General features: G+C 39.5%; 1 protein-coding gene across 1 annotated transcript in view; it reads left to right on the top strand.

Moving 5' to 3' along the window:
* The window catches only part of mtmr10 (myotubularin related protein 10), a 30271-nt gene that overhangs the window by 3208 nt on the left and 6476 nt on the right, over window positions 1-20587 (top strand). Inside the window, exons 3-15 of the mRNA XM_003226928.4 lie at window positions 8553-8689; window positions 8779-8851; window positions 9056-9198; window positions 12868-12958; window positions 13866-14022; window positions 14388-14475; window positions 15056-15144; window positions 15282-15412; window positions 15808-15877; window positions 16595-16665; window positions 16844-17013; window positions 18379-18549; window positions 19877-20059. Coding sequence (XP_003226976.1) covers window positions 8553-8689; window positions 8779-8851; window positions 9056-9198; window positions 12868-12958; window positions 13866-14022; window positions 14388-14475; window positions 15056-15144; window positions 15282-15412; window positions 15808-15877; window positions 16595-16665; window positions 16844-17013; window positions 18379-18549; window positions 19877-20059 — 1574 coding nt within the window. The remainder of the gene's footprint in view (window positions 1-8552; window positions 8690-8778; window positions 8852-9055; window positions 9199-12867; window positions 12959-13865; window positions 14023-14387; window positions 14476-15055; window positions 15145-15281; window positions 15413-15807; window positions 15878-16594; window positions 16666-16843; window positions 17014-18378; window positions 18550-19876; window positions 20060-20587) is intronic.

The raw sequence follows: 20587 nt of genomic DNA, 5'->3' as shown, positions 1-20587 counted from the left end.
TTTCTACTGCAAGATATTTATTTAAATGTCCAAAGACTTTACTGGCCTGGTTATATTGTTTCCAATAGACATATTATTACTCGTGGATAAAATGTATGCTGAGATATGCAGAATTGTTTTTGTATATGTGTATGGTGTTGGTACCTACCTATCCCTATGTTTTCCATAGTATTTTTTTTATCTCTGGTACCAAAGAAGGAATGCTCAGGAATGCATCAGTTTGTGTTAATTGAAGTGTTTGCAGATTTAAGTATATTGAGATGAGTATTTAAGCTGTTTCCATACAATGAACTTTCACTGAGTCTTGCCACAACTGATGAGACACATTATTATTATTATTATTATTATTATTATTATTATTATTATTATTCTGCTTTTCCCTGCTAAAGGAGCCTCCTAGAAATACTGAAAGGTCCAGATTTGTCATTTCTGTGCTATGGCTGCATTCTATCCTGGTATATGTTCCACTCCGGTGGACACAGCCTCATTTTCCATGCTCTGTGATTTGTTGGTATTTGAGATTTCCCCACATTTGGCAACACAGCTACTGCTTCCTGGTCTCATGGGAGGTGGGAACAGTTGCTGGATTGTGAGTTGGAAGAAATATTGTGTAGGTAAGGGTACATTCTCCCCGGTCTGCCCCCAAGGAGTAGCTCTCAGATAATTTTAGCTTTGGACAAATCCACTCCTGTCTTTCAGCTTATATGGTGATACCTGTCTGAGATTTTTAAGTCAGAAGAATTCTGTTGCCTTATTTGCAGGAACTGTGCAGGCTTGTCTGCATTCACTGCTACCGAAACTTTGACCTGTGGAATGATATTTGGGCAGCTTTCTGCAAAGGCGAGGAACAGTGGGAGGCGGCAGTTGTTGTTGTTGTGGCTTCGAGAAAAGAGCACTCTTTAAGGCTTTGCTGATCCTGCAAAGTGTGGATTAGTGTGAATTGCAAACGGGGGATTAGCATGTATTGGCACTCTGGATGACTGTTTTTGAGGGGAAAAGGGGCGGGGGAGATATTTTAAAAGAGGAAAAAGGGAATGGTCGAATATATACTTTTTGATGTGTATCACTTAGTCTTACCATCCTGTTCTTCACTTAAAGTTAAGGATTGCATTTGTACACTTTCCCTATCTGTCTCTTTTATGACTAATGTGTGGATTGTATATCTTCCCACCACTTCAAGATAACATCGTACTTACTGTCATATTGGTGGTGTGACATGTCTATTTTAGTGTTAATTTGCATAAGCGCCACAGTAAATGGTTCCCCAGAGTCTTTTCAGTTATTTCCAACCCTGGTTTAACATGTTTATCATTCAGTATCTTATGCAAATGCTTCTAAAGTGTGTCTCTCTACCAGAGACAGAGAAAAAGGGCCTTTTGTGCTTTGTATTTCCCCCTCTTCCCCTCTCTCTCTGTGCCTTCAAATTCCTTGTCAACTTAAGAGGACTATATGAATTTTGTAGGTCTTTTTAAGACAATGAATCCTCAAAGGTGGTTTAGCCGGTTAATTCCTCTGAAATATAGCCTACAGCTCTGTTTGTTGGTGGTCTCCCATCCAAGGACTAAACAGGATTGTCTCTGCTTAGCATCCTGGATCGGACAAGATCTGGTGCCTTTGTGGTTTGTCTGTATCTATGTTTTCAAGTTGCCTGTTGAAGTATGGCAGGTAGTGCATTTCAAAGGGTTTTCCTAGGTACGGACTTGCAGAGAGGACAGGTGGGAGAGTTTATCCCAGTAGCCCCTGAATAGACCTCTTCCGGGAACTTTCCAGAGGCAGTTACATATCAACAGTTTTCAGTTGATGTAAGTGTAATCATCAGTCACAAATCCAAGCCAGAACCATGTCATGTTTATCTGAGGATTGACATGCTTGTGATCAGCAAAAAGAAAAAAAAGGGAGCCTAAGCAAGAATGCTACACTCCAGAGCCAGGAGTTGCCAACAAGTGAATTTAGGTTTACTTGGGTCCTGTTTCTCTGCACATGACAGCATTGTTTGAAAGGCACTGCCATCATTTGACCAGAGAAAGTTGTTGGTGTGGCCTGAAAGAAGGAAGTCGAACTCCGTGATTCCTCCAAGTCTATAATTCTGAGATTAAATCATGGGGTTTGAGGATATCCATGTAATTTTGATTCTCTATTAGGATACGTCAAAGATGTTTGCTTTGATTGCATGTGGCTACATGACCAGATTTATTTTTGGTCAAAGGAAGCTCAGAATCCTCATGCTTTTTATTCCTTCTATCAGCATTACCTGTTGGGAAATTATCACTTTCTGTGCTCCTGCTTTTCTTTTCTGTACATTTTACAGCATAATATTGTTCACATAATATTTTCCCCTCCTCTGTTTCAGCCGGATTTAGATAGCCTTCTGCATGTGTATTGCTGGTTTTCTGTAGCATTATCTTTTTTGTGTCAGTATTCATGGTTTTGCCAGTTTTATAAATATGTAAGTGTGATGGCTTGGTTGCTCCTGAGCCAGGGTTTAATTATGGAAACAGTGTTATGTGTAGCTCTATACTGAGAACTAAAATAAGTTTTTATATTTGCGGTTCTGCGCATGGGGTTGAATTACTGCTTTTGGTCATTTTGAGGTTAGAATGATTCACTGCGTAAACATCTATCCTATTCGCACATATACCTCCTCAGACAGAGCCTGCATACAAGATTGGAAAGATAGGTACAACTGGAGAGCAGGGCTGTTTTGAATTAAGCCTTGGACTGGCACAAGTTATTGAAAATGCCTGCATTCCCATACATGATACAATTCAGTAGATAAACTTTCTGCAAAGACTCTCACTTGTTAAAAGTTTAGAGATAGACATATGTCCAAAAACTAACATTTGCAAGCTCTGTTCATGAGAGCCAGTATGGGTGTTGGACTATGACTTTAGGAAGCCAGAGATTGAATCCCACCAAATCACATTCTCTCAGCCTTAGAGGAAGGCAGTGGCAAACCCCTGTGATCCAAAAATAATGTTGGGAAGTACATGTTTAGCTAGAAGGATGTGAAATGACTTTATATTTAAAGTCTTTCACTCCTTAGAAGCATGCAGAAACTGCAGAGAAACCCTAGAGGGGCTATAATTTCTTGAGCAAGACATCTCAGGCCTTTCCTTTTCACCTAAATAAATGTTTGTGCAGTTGAAGTTGAGAATTGAAACCCTTTACAAATGGGCAGCAGATCCTCTTTGGTTTTAGGAACTCATCAGGGTCATATCTGGTCAGTCCTTATATGGGAGGCCACCAATGAATGCAAGGTTCTGGAGGCTAAAATTCAGAGGAAGGAACTGGCAAAACAATCTCTCAGGAAGCCTTAAATTAAAAACCTTACGATATTAATGGGGTTGCCATACGTCAGCAGATGACTTGAAGTTACACTGGGGAAAACAATGTTTTAGGTATGATTCAGTGGGTTATGTTTAGGTTCTCCTGGATAATGTCAAGCAGCTCGCACTGTTTGTTCATTACTGCAGAATTACAGCTGTTGTCGTATTAATCCTTGTAATTAACTTGTTGGTTGAATATACACATATTAGCATATTGATGGAAACAATAGGAGTCAAGAAAGGAGTGCACCGATTTCATTTTAATGCAGAGCATGTCTCTGTTGCATCAAGTGGAAGAGGTAGCTTTGTGTGTGTGTGAAATGAGGATTTGTATATATACAGATTTATTATTTTATTGTATGACACAGCAAACAAGATAGACATGCTGGATTTCATGTCACAAAATCACAAGTTGAACACTTCCCAAGTGTCTAGGACTGTGTGATGTATTTTCAGATTATGCATGCAGATCCCAGTAGGGTGGCCTTTAGTAGTTGACATATCGTAATTTTGTCAATGTCTATTGTTTCTAAATGCCGGCTGAGATTTTTTATTATTATTATTATTATTATTATTATTATTGGAATGTGGATGTATACACATCTGCCTCCTATATTTGCATCCATTGTTCTTAATTCTGCTTTAAAAATACACAAAATAGCTTTCCTCTTGTGCAGAACATTTTGTTATCCATCTGAACAGCTAATTGACTTCACATCCTTAGAATGTGTGAAAGTCTCAATATTTCGGGCATGTTAGGGGCATTAATTTGTTTGTAGGGCAGCATTATAGATCCTGGTAGCCGTTTCCTAGAATATTATTCCCTGCAAGTAGTTGCTTTTTGGGTGGCATCACCTCTGTGTATGGAAAATGGGTGAGAAGATTTACCGTATTCTCATTGTATTTTGGTTGCCGATTGATGTAATATTTATGAAGTGTGTTCTGGATACAATACAGATAAAAGCACTAAAACATACTGTGTGGTTTGCAATATTGCTGTGGTTATCCAAAAGTTTTATTACCTTCCACTTTGGCAATAAGAGGTTGACTTAATATATATTTTCTGGAGGATGTTTCATCTTATTTCGGGCAGCCATTAGCACTGCCTGATGTTACTAGAAATAATCCCTGTTGCCAAGCCCATGGTTGACCACCTTGATCTTTTATTCTTACAGATTTTTTTCTCATTTTTTTAATGTTCTCAGAGTCTAACATACACTGTTTATTTCTGCCATAACCAGACAATTTGATTGTCTTGTGTAGTTATAAAAGTGCCTCATTTGGAGCATTATCTGGAGTAAATTGCCTTCTTTTTCCTCCTCCTTAACTATTAATTTGCGGGGAAGAAAAGTGAATAAAATCCGAACAGGTGGCGACAGTTAACAAACCAGTCTGCAATTACTTCTCGCTCTCTTGTGGGGCAACTAACACACTGTAATGTAAGTGCTTATGGAGAAAACCCTAAAAGGATTTTGAGAAAGCACTTCATGAGCTTACAAGCAGAATCTCCTCCAAATGGGGCTCTTCCCTTTTGAACTTCAAAATAGCTACTGAGCACAGGGAACAGAAGGTTCATTTAGAAGTGGATTAGAGGAAATTTACATATAAATGCTCAGTGCATGCTAATGGAGCCTCCCTGCTTTTAATATTCAGCTCCTTCAGCCTGGGAGGACTCCTTCAGCTGCAGATGCCCAGGAGGCCAGGATTTGGATTGCAAGCAAATGAATCCAGCTCTTCTTCAGACTAATGCCTTACTATCTCTTTATGGAAGTGTGTCAATGGATGGAAGTGTTGCCCCTGTATGAGAAATTGCGGGGCTTTAACCCTCGCTATACCCATTTTTCACCCCCAAATGTTACCCAATACCTTTTTGGAGCTACACAGGACATATCTTCTGCTTTAAGACCTTGGAGAAGACTGTTTTCAGAACAGGAAGTGGGTGGAAGTCACTGCCGGGTTACTTCTTGGAGATGAAATATTCTGAAGGTGGCAGAACATGGCAAAAATCTGTCCGATTCCCGTAGAGGAAGCCAAAACCCCCTTATTTTTCCAAACCAAATTACCAGTAACATTTTTGTCAATTTTGCAAATGATTATTGAATGTATTAATAATAATAATACATGTTATTAATATTATAATGTATTACGCTATAATAGTGATAATAATACAATATAATACTATTAATTAATTATATATTATATATTGTATGTAATATTACTAATAATGTTGCGATGTAGTGATATAGTGCAGTAAGGTAATTTAATACTGTACTAGTATTGTACTGTGCTAATCGTATAATGTATTGTATGTAAATATAATTTGTAAGCCGCTCTGAGTCCCCTTCAGGGTGAGAAGGGCGGGATATAAATGTAGTAAATAAATAAATATTATCATTATGTTTATTTATATCCTGCTTTTTTGGAGACTCAAAGCGGCTCACAACTAAAAGCATTTCAGTACAACTTAAAATATGCACATATACAAGTATTAAAACAGTATTGAACATCATTCAAAGCAGATGAAATCATAGTAGTCCCTGACGATCTTAGAAACCTTCTTTTAAAAGCCTGCCTGAATAAATATTTGGGGGGGCTTCCAAAGCATGAAAATAAGTCTTGATATTTTCAAAATAAGCCAAAGCTCCCGTGCCTTTTTGCTGGGTCATATCCTCGGTTTTTCCTGTCTGTGGATTACACACAATGATGTCCACTCCCTGAAATTGGCCGGAACGAGTGAGTTCCACCCGAAACAGCCTTGTAATAGGAATGGCAAGCAGCGCCTTTCTGACTCAGACTCTCTCGTGCTTTGCACATTTTTTTAAAAAGCTCAGCTGTCATGACTATGAGAGATGAATCCAGTCCAGGCAGGTTGTCCCTCCGGCCGAAAACCTGCAGCAAAGAACATTTGGATCGGCTTCCAAACCACGTTGAGAAACACCTATTACATTGTGTTTGCACTTCTTTGACCTTTTCATAATTGCCTTTCTTTATGGCGTCAATGGGATTGACCCTTGTGGTTCCTCATTGAGCAGAGCTAATCCATCACTGCTGAGTAGGTATCCGTGATTTGTTTATTTTCGCCCAACTTAACATGCGGAATACAAAATCCTGATACATGAGATGATAATGTAACAGACAAATGGATGATTTGGGGTTTTTTGTTTTGTTTTAATGACAATGGATGTTTTGTTTTCAAAGAGAAACTCTATTTAGTCAGTATAAATAGCCATTTCACGTTTTTGGAGACAGTAACATGAAGAAACATTTCAGTTGATTAAAGGAAAAAGTTTTGTTTCTGGTAGCTGTCAAAATATTAAGCAGGGATTGGATTTATATCTCTGCTGTTTGCTTTTTAATTTAAGCCCAAAGAACATGACAGACACCAGATCCTTTGGCTGATTTTGCCGTATTCGCACTTCATCCGGAGACTGTTTTCTGCAAATTCCTTCCATCTAGGCAAATTTGCTGTGTTCAGTTCAACAGGTGCTTCCAGTCTGCCTCAGACTTTTCTCAGAGAGGTTGGCTCATGAAATACTCAGTTTTAAAAAGAAAAATCAGGCAAGATGAAAAATAAATTTTTCTCTGGGTAAAATCCCAAGTTATTGGGTCAGTTTTCTAGTTGCAGGAATGGTGTCTTGGATTCCAATTCACACCCAGTCAGAAACCTTTCAGGGTGGCCTTGGATCAATTGTTTTGTCGTCTTAACCCAGTTTAAAATTGCTCTGGTTTCTTACTATACAATCTTGATGACTAATATTTAATAAATAAATAAATTGCAGCTTCACATTTATTCCATATGCCTTCCTCATTATCCCAGCTTTTAAATCATGCATCTCACATTGTTTTGTGTGCCTTACAGAGCTTCCCTGAATCCCAGTCTGGGAGCAAGGAGGGATATAAATAAAAGTAATGGCAGTAATAACAATAATGGATTATTCCACTTGGTGCCACAGCAATTTCCTAGCAGTTATCCCAGGATGAGCATATACATTAGATACTATAAGTGCCCCCCGGAGCAATACTTCCCGTTGTACATCTCTGTGCAGTGGAGTTTGGTAGATTTTCTTTTTTAAAGAGCTCTTTTAAAAATGCACATTTGTTGGACATGTTCCTCTGAAGTGCAGTTCAGATCAGACACTGAATCTTTCATGAACGTTCTTTAGATATCTAATTTAGATGTATTTTTCTAGTTGGAGTTGTTTTGTGTATGTATGTGTGTACTAGTGTTTTCAGAGGAACACTACCGGATATATTCCTAGCTCTCTCTTTTTTGGGCAGACTTAATTTTTCCTGATCTCTTGTTGTTTACACCTGGTGTTTGTCGGTTTGAGCCACCCACAACTGACCACTGTCTGAGACTTGGAGTAGATTACCCTTTCAAAACAGAAAGAGAAATGGACAGAGAAAGCTTTATTGCCTGTATATACACTTGCAAATAGCTTTCCTGCTAACCTTTCCCCAGTGAAACTGACCCCAAAGGTGAAGAAATTGTTGCAGGTCAGTTTCTTCATGCCGACCGTCCTTCAGGTGACCAGATCCCAAGGCTTTTAGGGAGAAAGGTAGCATTTCAGATTGGGTCGAGAAAAGCAGGGAATAGCCAGTGCAGTCCGGTATGAAGCTGGCGTCACGAGCAATGGCTTGTTGCCCTTGAAATATCATGTGAGATCATTTCAGGAGTCAATATTTTGGAAAGGTAACACTTCTTACATTATCATTACTGTAAACCGCTTTTATATTTTAAAGAAATGAACCACAGGGTGAGCCACAATATGTAGCTAAGAGATCATTTTAACTTAATTTTAGCTTTGAAGATAAGCTACTGAGGGATTCCCATTTTGGAGGCCAGGTGTGAATGAATATTTCACATCCCTGCACTCATTTTATTTTGTTGTAATTTACTTAAGGTGCCATAATGGCTGGCGTTCCTCCAGATGGGAACTTCCTGATTAATAGTTTCTGTTTGTTACTTGCAGTTAATAGACGAAGATAAATGGTTGTGCATATGGATAACGCCTAGTAGGTGCTATAGGCTCTATTTCAGAGGAAGGAACTGAAAAAACACTTAGGAAAACCCCCCAAAATTCATGTGATCACTCTAAGCTGACACACTATTCACACATAGTGTTTTCCTTGCAGCCAAGTTCCTAAATCTGAAGTTGCTGGTAAGAATGATCTATTTCAACCCCAACTGCAATTGAGTGGACATTTGATTTTGATTTTTCAAAGGTGAAATTGTGGTGAACGAAGTGAACTTTGTGCGGAAATGCATCGCAACGGACACCAGCCAGTACGATCTCTGGGGGAAACTGGTTTGCACCAATTTCAAGATCTCCTTCATTACGGATGACCCCATGCCCCTTCAGGTTGGTTTGCCTCTCTTTGTGTTGAATGCTAGGATACAAATATGGCTCACCTTCACAGTGACATTGTGATTTTATCTTTTGCATTTCAGAAGTTCCAGTACAGGAACCTTCTCCTCGGAGAGCACGATGTTGCATTAACATGCATTGAGCAAATCGTCACAGGTATGTGTGAAGCACATGGAAGTGACGTCGTTATAATATATTTATTTTAGCCAATAGAATGGTTAGGATTGTGTTTTTGGACACATCATCACAACTGCAACAATCTGTTCCATTTATTCATACTTCAGTGCACACTATTAGAGATTATCTTTCGTCTTGCATGTGTGCACTTTCTCTAAAAGCGTTGCCTTCTGTGTTTTCCAGTGAATGATACGAAGAGGAAGCAGAAAGTCCTGGGGCCAAATCAAAAGCTTAAGTTTAATCCAACGGAGCTGATCATTTACTGCAAAGACTTCCGTATCGTCCGGTTTCGTTTCGATGAAGCAGGACCAGAAAGTGCAAAAAAGGTACCCTGGCAGATGCCGAGGTTTTATTTTTGTCCTGAATACCTAGTTATTCCTTTATTAAATTTGTAACCAAAAGTACTTGAACCACCTGAAAATAATATACAGTAGAGTCTCACTTATCCAACATAAACGGGCCGGCAGAATGTTGGATAAGCAAAATATGTTGGATAATAAGGAGGCATTAAGGAAAAGCCTATTAAACATCAAATTAGGTTATGATTTTACAAATGAAGCACCAAAACATCATGTTAGACAACAAATTTGGCAGAAAAAGTAGTTCAATACGCAGTAATTCTATGTAGTAATTACTGTATTTATGAATTTAGCACCAAAATATCACGATGTATTGAAAACATTGACTACAAAAATGCGTTGGATAATCCAGAACGTTGGATAAGCAAGTGTTGGGTAAGTGAGACTCTACTGTAGTTACATAATAGGGAGCACTGTTCAAATAGAGGATCCAAGGGCATTTTAGTCTGATTTCAAATCTCCTAATCGGATTGTGTATCAGAAGAGTCAAGAGTTGTTTCATTAGTCAAGATATTGTTGCTGTTAGAGATGGAAACTATTAGTTAAATCCATGCAGAGAGTAGTTGTCCTCTAACCCAATGGGACATGAAAATTCACACGTCGCTCCTGGAAAGTCGGGAGTCAGGCGCTTTCTCTGGCAGATGCTGGGCATTCTTTGCTTGTTTAAAAACTGCTGGATGAATGTTTGGAGAACAAGAAGGCCATTCAGTGCGGCATATATTCATATACTTGCCCTCTCTCGTTTTACATTTCTCAGCATGGTTACGTTGAGCCAAAACCTTGGCTGGCAATGTTTTCTTCCAGGTGGACACTGTAAATATCTAACACCTGGAAAAGAAAACCTGGGCCAAAGCGATGAATGTGTTTTCAGGCTTAAAATAGGTAATAGGAAAAGCTTACAATGTTGAAGACAGCCAAGGAATGCAGGAACAAATAGACGTTTGAATACTTTCCTGGCACTAACACATTAGGCGGCTTGTATGGCATGTTGTGGCCAGAGGAGCAGGCTTTGCAGATGGAGCATGAGGCTTGGGGTGCATTATAGGAGCATTAGCAGTCAGGTGCAACATGTCCAGTATCACAAGGGCAATACCACAAGCTTCTTTCCATAGACATATTCTTCTGTGCCTTGTTTTAGCCATCCATGGTGGAGTGACTGTATTGTCTACATTGCTGCACACGCTTACTTAGGTCTGGAAGCTCAAGTGCAACCCCAGTTTCACATTCTTGTTATGACAACTGTCCTGATTTGCTACTTAATAATAAAAATAGATTGTTATTATAGTAGGTAAAGGTAAAGTTTTTTCCCAACATTAAGTCCAGTTGTGTCCGACACTGGGGGTTGGTGCTCATCTCCATTTCTAAGCCAAAGAGCCGGCGTTGTCCATAGACACCTCCAGGGTCATGTGGCCAGTGGCATGACTGCATGGAGTGCCGTTACCTTCCCTCCAAAAGGAGCGGTACCTATTGATCTACTCACATTTGCATGTTTTCGAACTGCTAGTTTGGCAGAAGCTGGGGATAACAGCGGGCACTCACTCTGCTCCTCGGATTCAAACCTGCAATCTTTCAGTCTGCAAGTTCAGCAGCTCAGCAGTTTAACACGCTGCGCCATCTGGGGGTGCTCAATTATTATAGTAGCAAATCTATTATTATTATTATTATTATATTATTGACACAACAACGTTGTATGACACAGCAAACAAGATAGATATGCTGGATTTCGTATCACAAAATCACAAGTCGAACACTTCCCAAGTGTCTAGGACTGTTATTATTATTATTTGATATTCGCTCCTCGCTCCTCTGGAAACAATAAGAAAATGGGAATTCCAGACATGAAACAATCAGGGCCAGCTAACACCTCCCAACAATGGATTCCGCCAGGTAGGAATCAGCCAGGCTTTGGAACTACAAGGCTTTTGAATCCTAATCAAGGTGATTAATTGCCTCCAACAGACAAGAGTTCTATCTCCCACCCTGGACTTTCCACAGATATATAAGCCCCACTTGCCTAGTCTAGCATCTCTGTTTAACAACAAGGCTGCAAGAAGCAAAAGCAATGGCCTAAACAGCATGGACTTCTGGAAGGCCACAGGTTAAGCCAGGTATCTTGTATCGGCATTGCAACAAGAGGCCTGTGTTTGTGTATTTGTGCACGGGAGAGAAGCCAGGCCCGGCTTCATGCTTCCTTCGCTCCTGGTATGATGAGGAATAGAAAGATAAGGGCAGCTAAGCTTGCAAGGCATCGAGCTTTAACCAGTTTCCCCCTTTCCCCACTAAAGGAGTTCTTGGGCAATGATGAATGGTTGAAATGTTTCCTCCCGTCAGACGGGGAAATAAAATAACCTTTCTCCTTCTCTGTGGCATTCATTCCTCCTCCTTCCAATCTGACATTAAGAAACTGCTTGCATCAAAACCCTTGACAATGGCTCCAGTGTGTGCCCTTGCGCTCCGAGGCAAAAGCGGCAAACAAACGGGGCTTTTAGTCAGAAGGCAAAACCTCCCTTAAGTGTCTCCCATGTGATGCTTGTTGTTTTCAAGCCACGGTGCTTGGCTTCCATTTGTATTTCTTGCAAAAGCAAGGAAGGAAGCATGGAGAAAGAAAGGCATAGCATGGCCAGCAAGGGCATTTCAGCCTTTCATTGTAACACGGAGAAAGAAGGGAAGGCCTTCCTTTTAAGAAAAATAGCAGAATGACTTTGAAAAGGGGAGGGAAGCTTAAAAACTTTGGACCAACCAATCAATTAAAAAAATCCAACAGCGTGTCTCTACATTAAGGAGTTGGAAGTATTGGTAAAGTGGCATTTTAAAATGAATTTTGCAACAGGTAATGCACCTTACTGCAAGTGCTTTACATCTGAGATTCTTGGGCATTCATGCTGGCAGTATGTTTGGGGGTTTTGTAAGGGGAGAAAGGCCATCTTTAAAAACTTTTTAACTGTTGATTTCTAATACAGTAAAGTCTCACTTATCCAAGCCTCGCTTATCCAAACCTCTGGATTATCCAAGCCATTTTTGTAGTCAATGTTTTCAATACACGTATCGTGATATTTTGGTTCTAAATTCGTAAATACAGTAATTACAACATAACATTACTGCGTATTAAACTACTTTTTCTGTCAAATTTGTTGTATAACATGATGCTTTGGTGCTTAATTTGTAAAATCATAACCTAATTTGATGTTTAATAGGCTTCTCCTTAATCCCTCCTTATTATCCAAGATATTCACTTATCCAAGCTTCTGCCAGCCCATTTAGCTTGGATAAGTGAGACCCTACTGTATTTCCAGTATTTAATCCCATTTTAATGTTTGTACGTGTTCGGTTTTAACTCACATGTTCAAGTTTTTATTGTTAGCCGAGTCTTCTTTCACATAGAAAAAGCGGGGTAAAGATACATCATAATTTTCATCTTCTCATTGGCCCAGACCCTTCTTTTTTCTTTATGACCATTAAAAAGGCACACAGTAGAATGTGAAAGGCTGTAGAATGGCTTGTTGAAAGAGTTTTGGCAACAAAGCCAACAGTCCAAAAAAAAGGCACACCTTTATGAAGGCTTTGGGCTCATGCTTTACTCATGGGACCAGTTTATCCATCGCACACATCCCTTTGCTTTCTGGTTTCCTCCCTCAGGTGTGCCTTGCCATCGCCCATTATTCCCAGCCAGCGGATCTCCAGCTCCTCTTTGCCTTTGAGTATGTGAGCAAGAAGTACAATAACCCAGGTAACGGAGATACTCACATGTTCATGAGAAGAGACATCATAAGCTTTTTTTTTTTTTGGGATGTTTTCCATTTCCTACCAAATATCTTTGGCACAGTTTGCCCTTGATTAATACTTATTCTGTTCTGTTCTACTATGTCATTTTATTATTTGACTATGCCATTGTGTATAAATGTGTTTTGTTTTGTTTTGTGTTATGTATATATTTTATCTTGTTTTATTTTGATTATCTGGGCTTGACGCCATGTTAGGCCCCCTGAGTCCTTTCGGGGAGATGAAGGCAGGGTATAAAAATAAAGTTGTTATTATTATCTTTTTATTTATTGGCTTTGGAGGTCCCAGAATCATTATGAATCCCTCCACCTCTATTTACAATGCATACCTATGCTGATCAGAGCTATAAAAGCTCTGTTGTTGTTTTATTGTTGTTTAATGTGCTATGATTTGTTGTTCTATTATATTTTGTTATATTGTATTGTTCTGGGCATGGCCCCATGTAAGCCGCCCCGAATCCCCGTTGGGGAGATGGTGGCGGGGTATAAATAAAGATTATTATTATTATTATTATTATTATTATTATTATTATTATTATAATAAAAGCTGCATTTGCAGGATTACAGAGTACATCTCATGACTCACGTACAGTCTCTGAATTCTACTTTTGGAGTCCCCTACGACTGTCTTTTTAAAAAACTTAAATAGTGATAATGCTTTCAGTTTTGAGAGGGATCAGAGGAAAATGGAGCTATTTGTCTTTGCTGTGTAGGGGGTAAGATAAGAGGGAGAGATTGGCTTCACTTATATAAACGAACATTGATAGCTCCCATGCTTCTTCGTAAGTGGTGTTGTTTTCTAGGCATTTGCATGGTGGTATTTGGAATTTTAAAACAGCGCTTGCTTCCTTGTAGCCAAAAAGGTGAATGGCTTAGACCCTGGAGGAGGTGGTGGCGGCCCTCAGACCCCGTTGTTTGAAACCTACTCCGACTGGGATCGAGAGATCAAGAGAACCGGAGCCTCCGAATGGCGCGTCTGTTCCGTCAACGAAGGCTACATGATCTCTACCTGGTGAGTTTGCTCTTTTATCCCATTGCAGCCCATTGGGATTGAGGCTCAGAAATGAATGTACAAATCTGGATGAGGCACGCCTTTCGAGGAAGTTAGCAACCCAAACCCAGATACCTCAATTTCACCTGCAAATGTTTATTTCTTAAATTATGATTTGACATTTTTATTTATGTAAGAGATAGTACATTCAAATTACTCTGTTTTCTCCCAAAGATGACTGCCATTTCTTTCCACCCCCTTGATGTGAGACACCAAAGCTAGCCCAAACTATTGATCTCAGAATGTGAAATGCTATGTTTTAAAGTACATTTCTCAGTGGTATTTCACAAGAAGCTCTTACGCATCTGCCTTGTCTTGTCCCCAAGCCTTCCAGAGTACTTTGTGGTGCCTTCGTCTTTGGCGGATCAAGACCTAAAGCTGTATTCCCACTCCTTCATTGGGAGACGGATGCCGGTAAGGAGGAAAACGATACAGTCAATGACAAGGGATGTGATGCCTGGCTAAATGGGTTCTCAAGCAAAACAACAAGCAACTTGAGAATAATTTTGTTCCAAGAAAGTCTTTGAAAAAGTTCAAAGATTATTCATAGTTGAGACTATATTAAATGCACAAATGCTATAGTTTGTGAATTACTTTGTGCAAGATTTATTTTCTGCACAGTTTGGGATTGATTTGCTCTGAGACCCATTTATTGGGGTTAGGATTTTCTTCCTGTCAGGGATGTGCAGCCTTGTGTTATATGTATTTTAATAGTGTTGTGTTTTATCGTTCCAATTTAACCCTGCTGTACCCCACCTCAAACCACAAGGAGAGGTGGATAATCAGTATTATTATTATTATTATTATTATTATTATTATTATCATCATCATCATCATCATCTTTCTGGCTGCCTGTGAGATATGCTCTTCTTCCTGTTCTTCACTTGCATAGCTTTTGCTCCACTTAGAAATCTGAAATATTACAGTGTAACAATTCTTCACAGTCTTCAATGCAATTGCATCTTTAAAGCATACCTTTTTCTCTTTCTGCTAGATGTGGTGCTGGAACCATTCCAATGGAAGCGCCCTCGTGAGAATGGCCCACATCAAGGATTCTTTGCAGCAGCGGAAGATTGATCAACGGTGAGGAATGGCATCACTGTTCTTCTTCACGTAGTCTCTGGGGATCGTAGACTGAGGCTGGATTTTGCTTGAAGCAGCCTTCTTTGCCCTCTTGGTTGTTCAGTTTCTATGATTTCTTTCTCTTTCACCAATGTTAGGATTTCCAATGCTGTCACCCGAAGCCACCCGCAGAGGAGCGACGTTTACAAATCTGACTTGGACAAAGCTTTGCCAAACATCCAAGAAATCCAGTCTGCCTTTCTCAAACTCAAGCAGTTGTGTGTGAACGGTATGTCCTCCAATGGGGTGGTGGTTGTACTCTTAAACAGGGCATGATGTTAGAATCATAGAGTTGGAAGACACCTCTAAGGGTCATCTAGTCCATCCCCCTCCTGCCAGGCAGGAGGAGACTATCCAAGCCCTCCTAACAGATGGCCTTGTGGAGAGAAAAAGCGGGATATAAATAAACATCATAATCATCATCATTGATAGTTTCCCATCTAAGCACTATCCAAGCCTGACTTTGCTTAACCAGTATAAGTCAGGATTTGGTGCATTTGGGGGATTTCGGCCTTGTATGTGCTGTGTGGAGAGTCATACAGATAAAGAAATGGTGGTCAAGGTCCTTGCCAGAATGAAGATTTTCTTCCCGTTATGGAAATGCACATTCTTTCCTGATTTCAGAGCCATTCGAAGAAACTGAGGAGAAATGGTTGTCCTTGCTGGATAATTCCCATTGGCTTGAGTATGTCAGGTATGTCCATCACTGGTTCGCAAAAGGGAGGCTTATTGGATTGTCTTGTATTTAAGATGTATTATAAAATGCAACTTAGGGCACTGGGGCCTCGAGATGAGGGCCTCGGTGGAACTTTTGGTTCTTAATTTAATATGTGCATATTTTAATATATGCTTTTATGGTTGCATTTTAAAATACATTTTAATATGTGATTTCATAGATGTATTTGATTGTGTTGTGCCCAATAAACAAAAAATGGTAACATTATTATATATATAATATATTGTATATACGTATAATATTGATAACAATATTACAATGTAATACAATATAATAATAATAATAATATATAATATTAATTATATACTATATATTAAATGTAATATTACTAATAATTACTTAACTGTAGTATTACTAATAATATTACCATATAATGATATAGTACAATATAGTAATTTAATGCTTATATTGTTCTATGCTAATAATATATTGTATGTACATTTGATTTATAAGCCGCTCTGAGTCCCCTCCGGGGTGAGAAGAGCAGGATATAAATGTAGTAAATAATAAATATGTATGATGATGATGATGATGATTATTATTATTAGTCAAAGCAGACGAGTTAAGACTTAATAGTTATTTGAGTCTGACAACTTACCTTTGGGACAGAATGACTTAAGTATTAAACCATTTTAAATGAGGGTTATGGGGGGTTTTTTTGTCTCCTTGGTCCAGGCTTTTCCTGAAGCATTCTGCAGAGCTTGTCTACATGTTGGACAGCAAGCGTGTTTCAGTAGTTTTGCAAGGTAAGACCCTAAAATTCGTGAGTTTTTTAAACATGTTGAAGCTACTGCAGATGTCAAGCCATCATAACTGATATCTAATGATGAGTAAAAAAAATTCCTGCATTAATTGCATTAAATATTTTCCTGTTTCTCCCTTTAATTCTCTCTTGTGGATATTCCTGTTGATCCTTCCCCACAGAGGAGGAAGGACGGGACCTGAGCTGCTGCGTGGCTTCCCTGGTTCAAGTGATGCTGGACCCCTTCTTCCGGACCATGGTTGGCTTCCAGAGCCTGGTTCAGAAGGAGTGGGTCATGGCCGGATACCCGTTTCTGGATCGGTGCAACCACCTCAAGAAATCCGACAAAGAGGTAACGGGCCACGAAAACCTGCAGAAGCGATAACGTGGATTTAAGACACCCCAAACCGAACCATGGCCCCACAAACAGTTGTTGTTTTGATAATGGAACTTGTTGGAGGATTTGAAGTGTATTAGGAAAACATGGTGAGATCAGTTTAGCCTGCATGACGGCTGTGTTTACATATCTGAAAGGATGCCATAGGGAAAATTGGGATTACCGTGTATGTTTTAAGTTACTTTAATTTTTATAAGATGTGTTATTATACTGTGTTTTTATTGTGTTACTGTTTTTATTGATGTCATACTGTTTTGGGCTTGTCCCAGTGTAAGCCGCCTCGAGTCCTTCGGGAGATGGAGCGGGGTATAAATAATAATAATAATAATAATAATAATAATAATAATAATAATAATAATAATAATAATAAAGTTCTGGAACACAACACACCAGATATCACAGTTGTGGAAAAGAACAAGGTTTGGATAATTGATGTCGCCATCCCAGGTGACAGTCGCATTGATGAAAAACAACAGGAAAAACTCAGCCGCTATCAGGACCTCAAGATTGAACTTCAAAGACTCTGGCAGAAACCAGTGCAGGTGGTCCCGGTGGTGATGGGCACATTGGGTGCCGTGCCAAAAGATCTCAGCCGGCATTTGGAAACAATAGACACTGACAAAATTACGATCTGCCAACTGCAAAAGGCCACCCTGCTGGGATCTGCACGCATCATCCGAAAATACATCACACAGTCCTAGACACTTGGGAAGTGTTCGACTTGTGGTTTTGTGAAACGAAATCCAGCATGTCTATCTTGTTTGCTGTGTCATACAACATCGTTGTGTCAATAATAATAATAATAATAATAATTAGGAAGAGCGAGCAAGGCTTGTTTTCTGCTGCCATGGAGATTAGAGTTCAAATTACTGGAAAGGAGATTCCGCATTAACATTAGGAAGGACTTTGTGGTCATAAGAAGAGCTGTTGAACAGAGAACTCTCTGCCTCGAAGTCCAGTGGAAGCTCCTTCCTTGAACAAAAGCTGGATGGCCGTCTGCTGGGGGTGCTTTGATTGTGTTTTCCTTGCATTGCAGGGGGGTGGGCTAGATGGCCCACGTGGTCTCTTCCAACTCTAGAATTATATTATTCCCTCTAGTTCAGAAGTTCTTTCTGTTTATCTAAACCATACATAGCAAACTTGGGCCCTCCAGGTGTTTTGGACTTCAACTCCCACCATTCCTAACAGCCTACCGGCTGTTAGGAATGGTGGGAGTTGAAGTCCAAAACACCTGGAGGGCCCAAGTTTGCCCAGGCCTTTATTAAGGTTACCTTTGGAGAGTATTGCAATATGCTGCTATTCCATGTTTCCACTTTCCAGTCTCCCTTGTTCTTGCTGTTCCTGGACTGCGTTTGGCAACTGCTGGAGCAATACCCCTCTGCCTTCGAATTCTCCGAAGCGTACTTGACGATCCTGTACGACAGCACGCGGATCTCCTTGTTCGGCACCTTCCTCTTCAACTCTCCGCACCAGCGAGTCAAGCAGAGCACGGTGGGTAGGCGAAAACCGGGCCGGATCCGGGTCCCGTTTTGAAGTCTTTTTCCAGTGTGTATCTTGTGTAGGTCCATCATATCACCCCACTGGGCAAATGGAATAGCTTTCCCAATGTTTGAAGCTTCCACTGCCTCACCCTTAATGAGTTATCGCTCTGTTGTGGGTGATTGCCAAGCCCGATGAATACGAATTAAGTGAGATATAAATGTCTATATTCAAAAATTGTATGTAGTACCTTTTAAATTGCACTTTTTTCATGTTGCCAGTTCATAATAATAATAATAATAATTTTATTCTTATATCCCGCCCCATCTCCCCGGAGGGACCCGGGGCAGCTTACATGGGGCCATGCCCGGATACGACAACACAAGTCAAATAAAAACATTAAACAGATCACCAAACAATAAAACTACAACATGATTAAAAACAGTCATAGAAAGTCAATATACAAAATAATATTTAAAAAGTTTATTTATTTATTTGTTTACTACATTTATATCCCACTCTTCTCACCCCGAAGGGCACTCAGAGCGGCTTACAAATCAAATGAACATACAATATATTGCTAGCATAGCACAATATAAGCATTAAATTACTATATTGTACTATATCATTATATGGCAATACTATTAGTAATATTACAGTTGAGTAATGCCGGGTGTATATATACAGTAGAGTCTCACTTATCCAACATAAACGGGCTGGCAGAACATTGGATAAACAAAAATGTTGGATAATAAGAAGGGATTAAGGAAAAGTCTATTAAACATCAAATTAGGTTATGATTTTATAAACTAAGCACCAAAACATCATGCTTTACAACAAATGGATAGAAAAAGCAGTTCAGTACACGATAACGTTATGTAATAATTACTGCATTTATAATAATAATAATAATAATAATAATAATAACAACTTTATTTTTATACCCCGCCCCATCTCCCCGAAGGGACTCAGGGCGGCTTACATGGGGCCTTGCCCGATAAAACAATCAAATATCAAAACACAGCAATAAAACAATTATCCCATAGAAACATCAATTACAGTAAAAACAATCGTTAAAATCGACATTTATGAATTTAGCACCAAAATTTTTGCAACTTATTGAAAAATTGACTACAAAAACATTGACTACTAAAAGGCAAACTGCGTTGGATAATACAGAACCTTGGATAAGCAAAACTGTACTGTACTAGTAAAAATAGAATAATACTCTGCATATATTTGCATGCCGTCTGTTGCTGTTTGGCGCCTTAGTTTTAAAGAGTTTCTGAAATTTTTGCTTCTTGCTGCGTTGAACCCCTCTGGGTTTCCTTCCCTCCAGGAATTTGCCATCAGCAAAAACATCCAGCTGGGCGACGAGAAAGGCCTGAAATTCCCTTCCGTTTGGGACTGGTCTCTGCAGCACACGGCGAGGGACCGCATGCTCTTCCACAACCCCTGGTACATCGGGAAGAACGCGCCCTGCGTCCAGAACGGGGCCGTGAAATCCTTCAAGCGGACAAAGGTCAGGATTGGATGGTGAAGTGGGACAGATGATACTTTGTTGTAAGACTTTTGCATTTAATGTGCTGTTAGAGCTGGTATGGGCCAACTTCGGCCCTTCCTCCAGGTGTTTTGGACTTCCAACTCCCACAATTTCTTACAGTCAGTAGCTAAAAGGAACAAGGAGTCCCCTTTGGAATTATTATTATTTATTATATTACATTGTACAGGCCTTTGCCTTTACAGCAGTGCCTCCTGTCTGCTCATTCTGACAATTTCACAAGGCATTATCCTTGTGAATCGCACTTGGAACAATTTATTGTTCAGTTGATTTATTGTTCAGTTGAATAATAATAATAATAATAATAATAATAATAATAATAATAATAATAATAATAATAGTCCTAGACACTTGGGAAGTGTCCGACGTGTGATCCAATACAACAGCCAGCAGAGTGTCTGCTGTGGACTCATCTTGTTGTGTTTCAAATAATAATAATAATAATAATAACAACAACAACAACAACAACAGGACCTCAAGATTGAACTT

This window comes from Anolis carolinensis, unplaced genomic scaffold, assembly GCF_035594765.1.
Source record: "Anolis carolinensis isolate JA03-04 unplaced genomic scaffold, rAnoCar3.1.pri scaffold_11, whole genome shotgun sequence".
Taxonomy (NCBI): Eukaryota; Metazoa; Chordata; class Lepidosauria; order Squamata; family Dactyloidae; genus Anolis; species Anolis carolinensis.
This window is presented reverse-complemented; position numbering and strand designations above follow the sequence as displayed.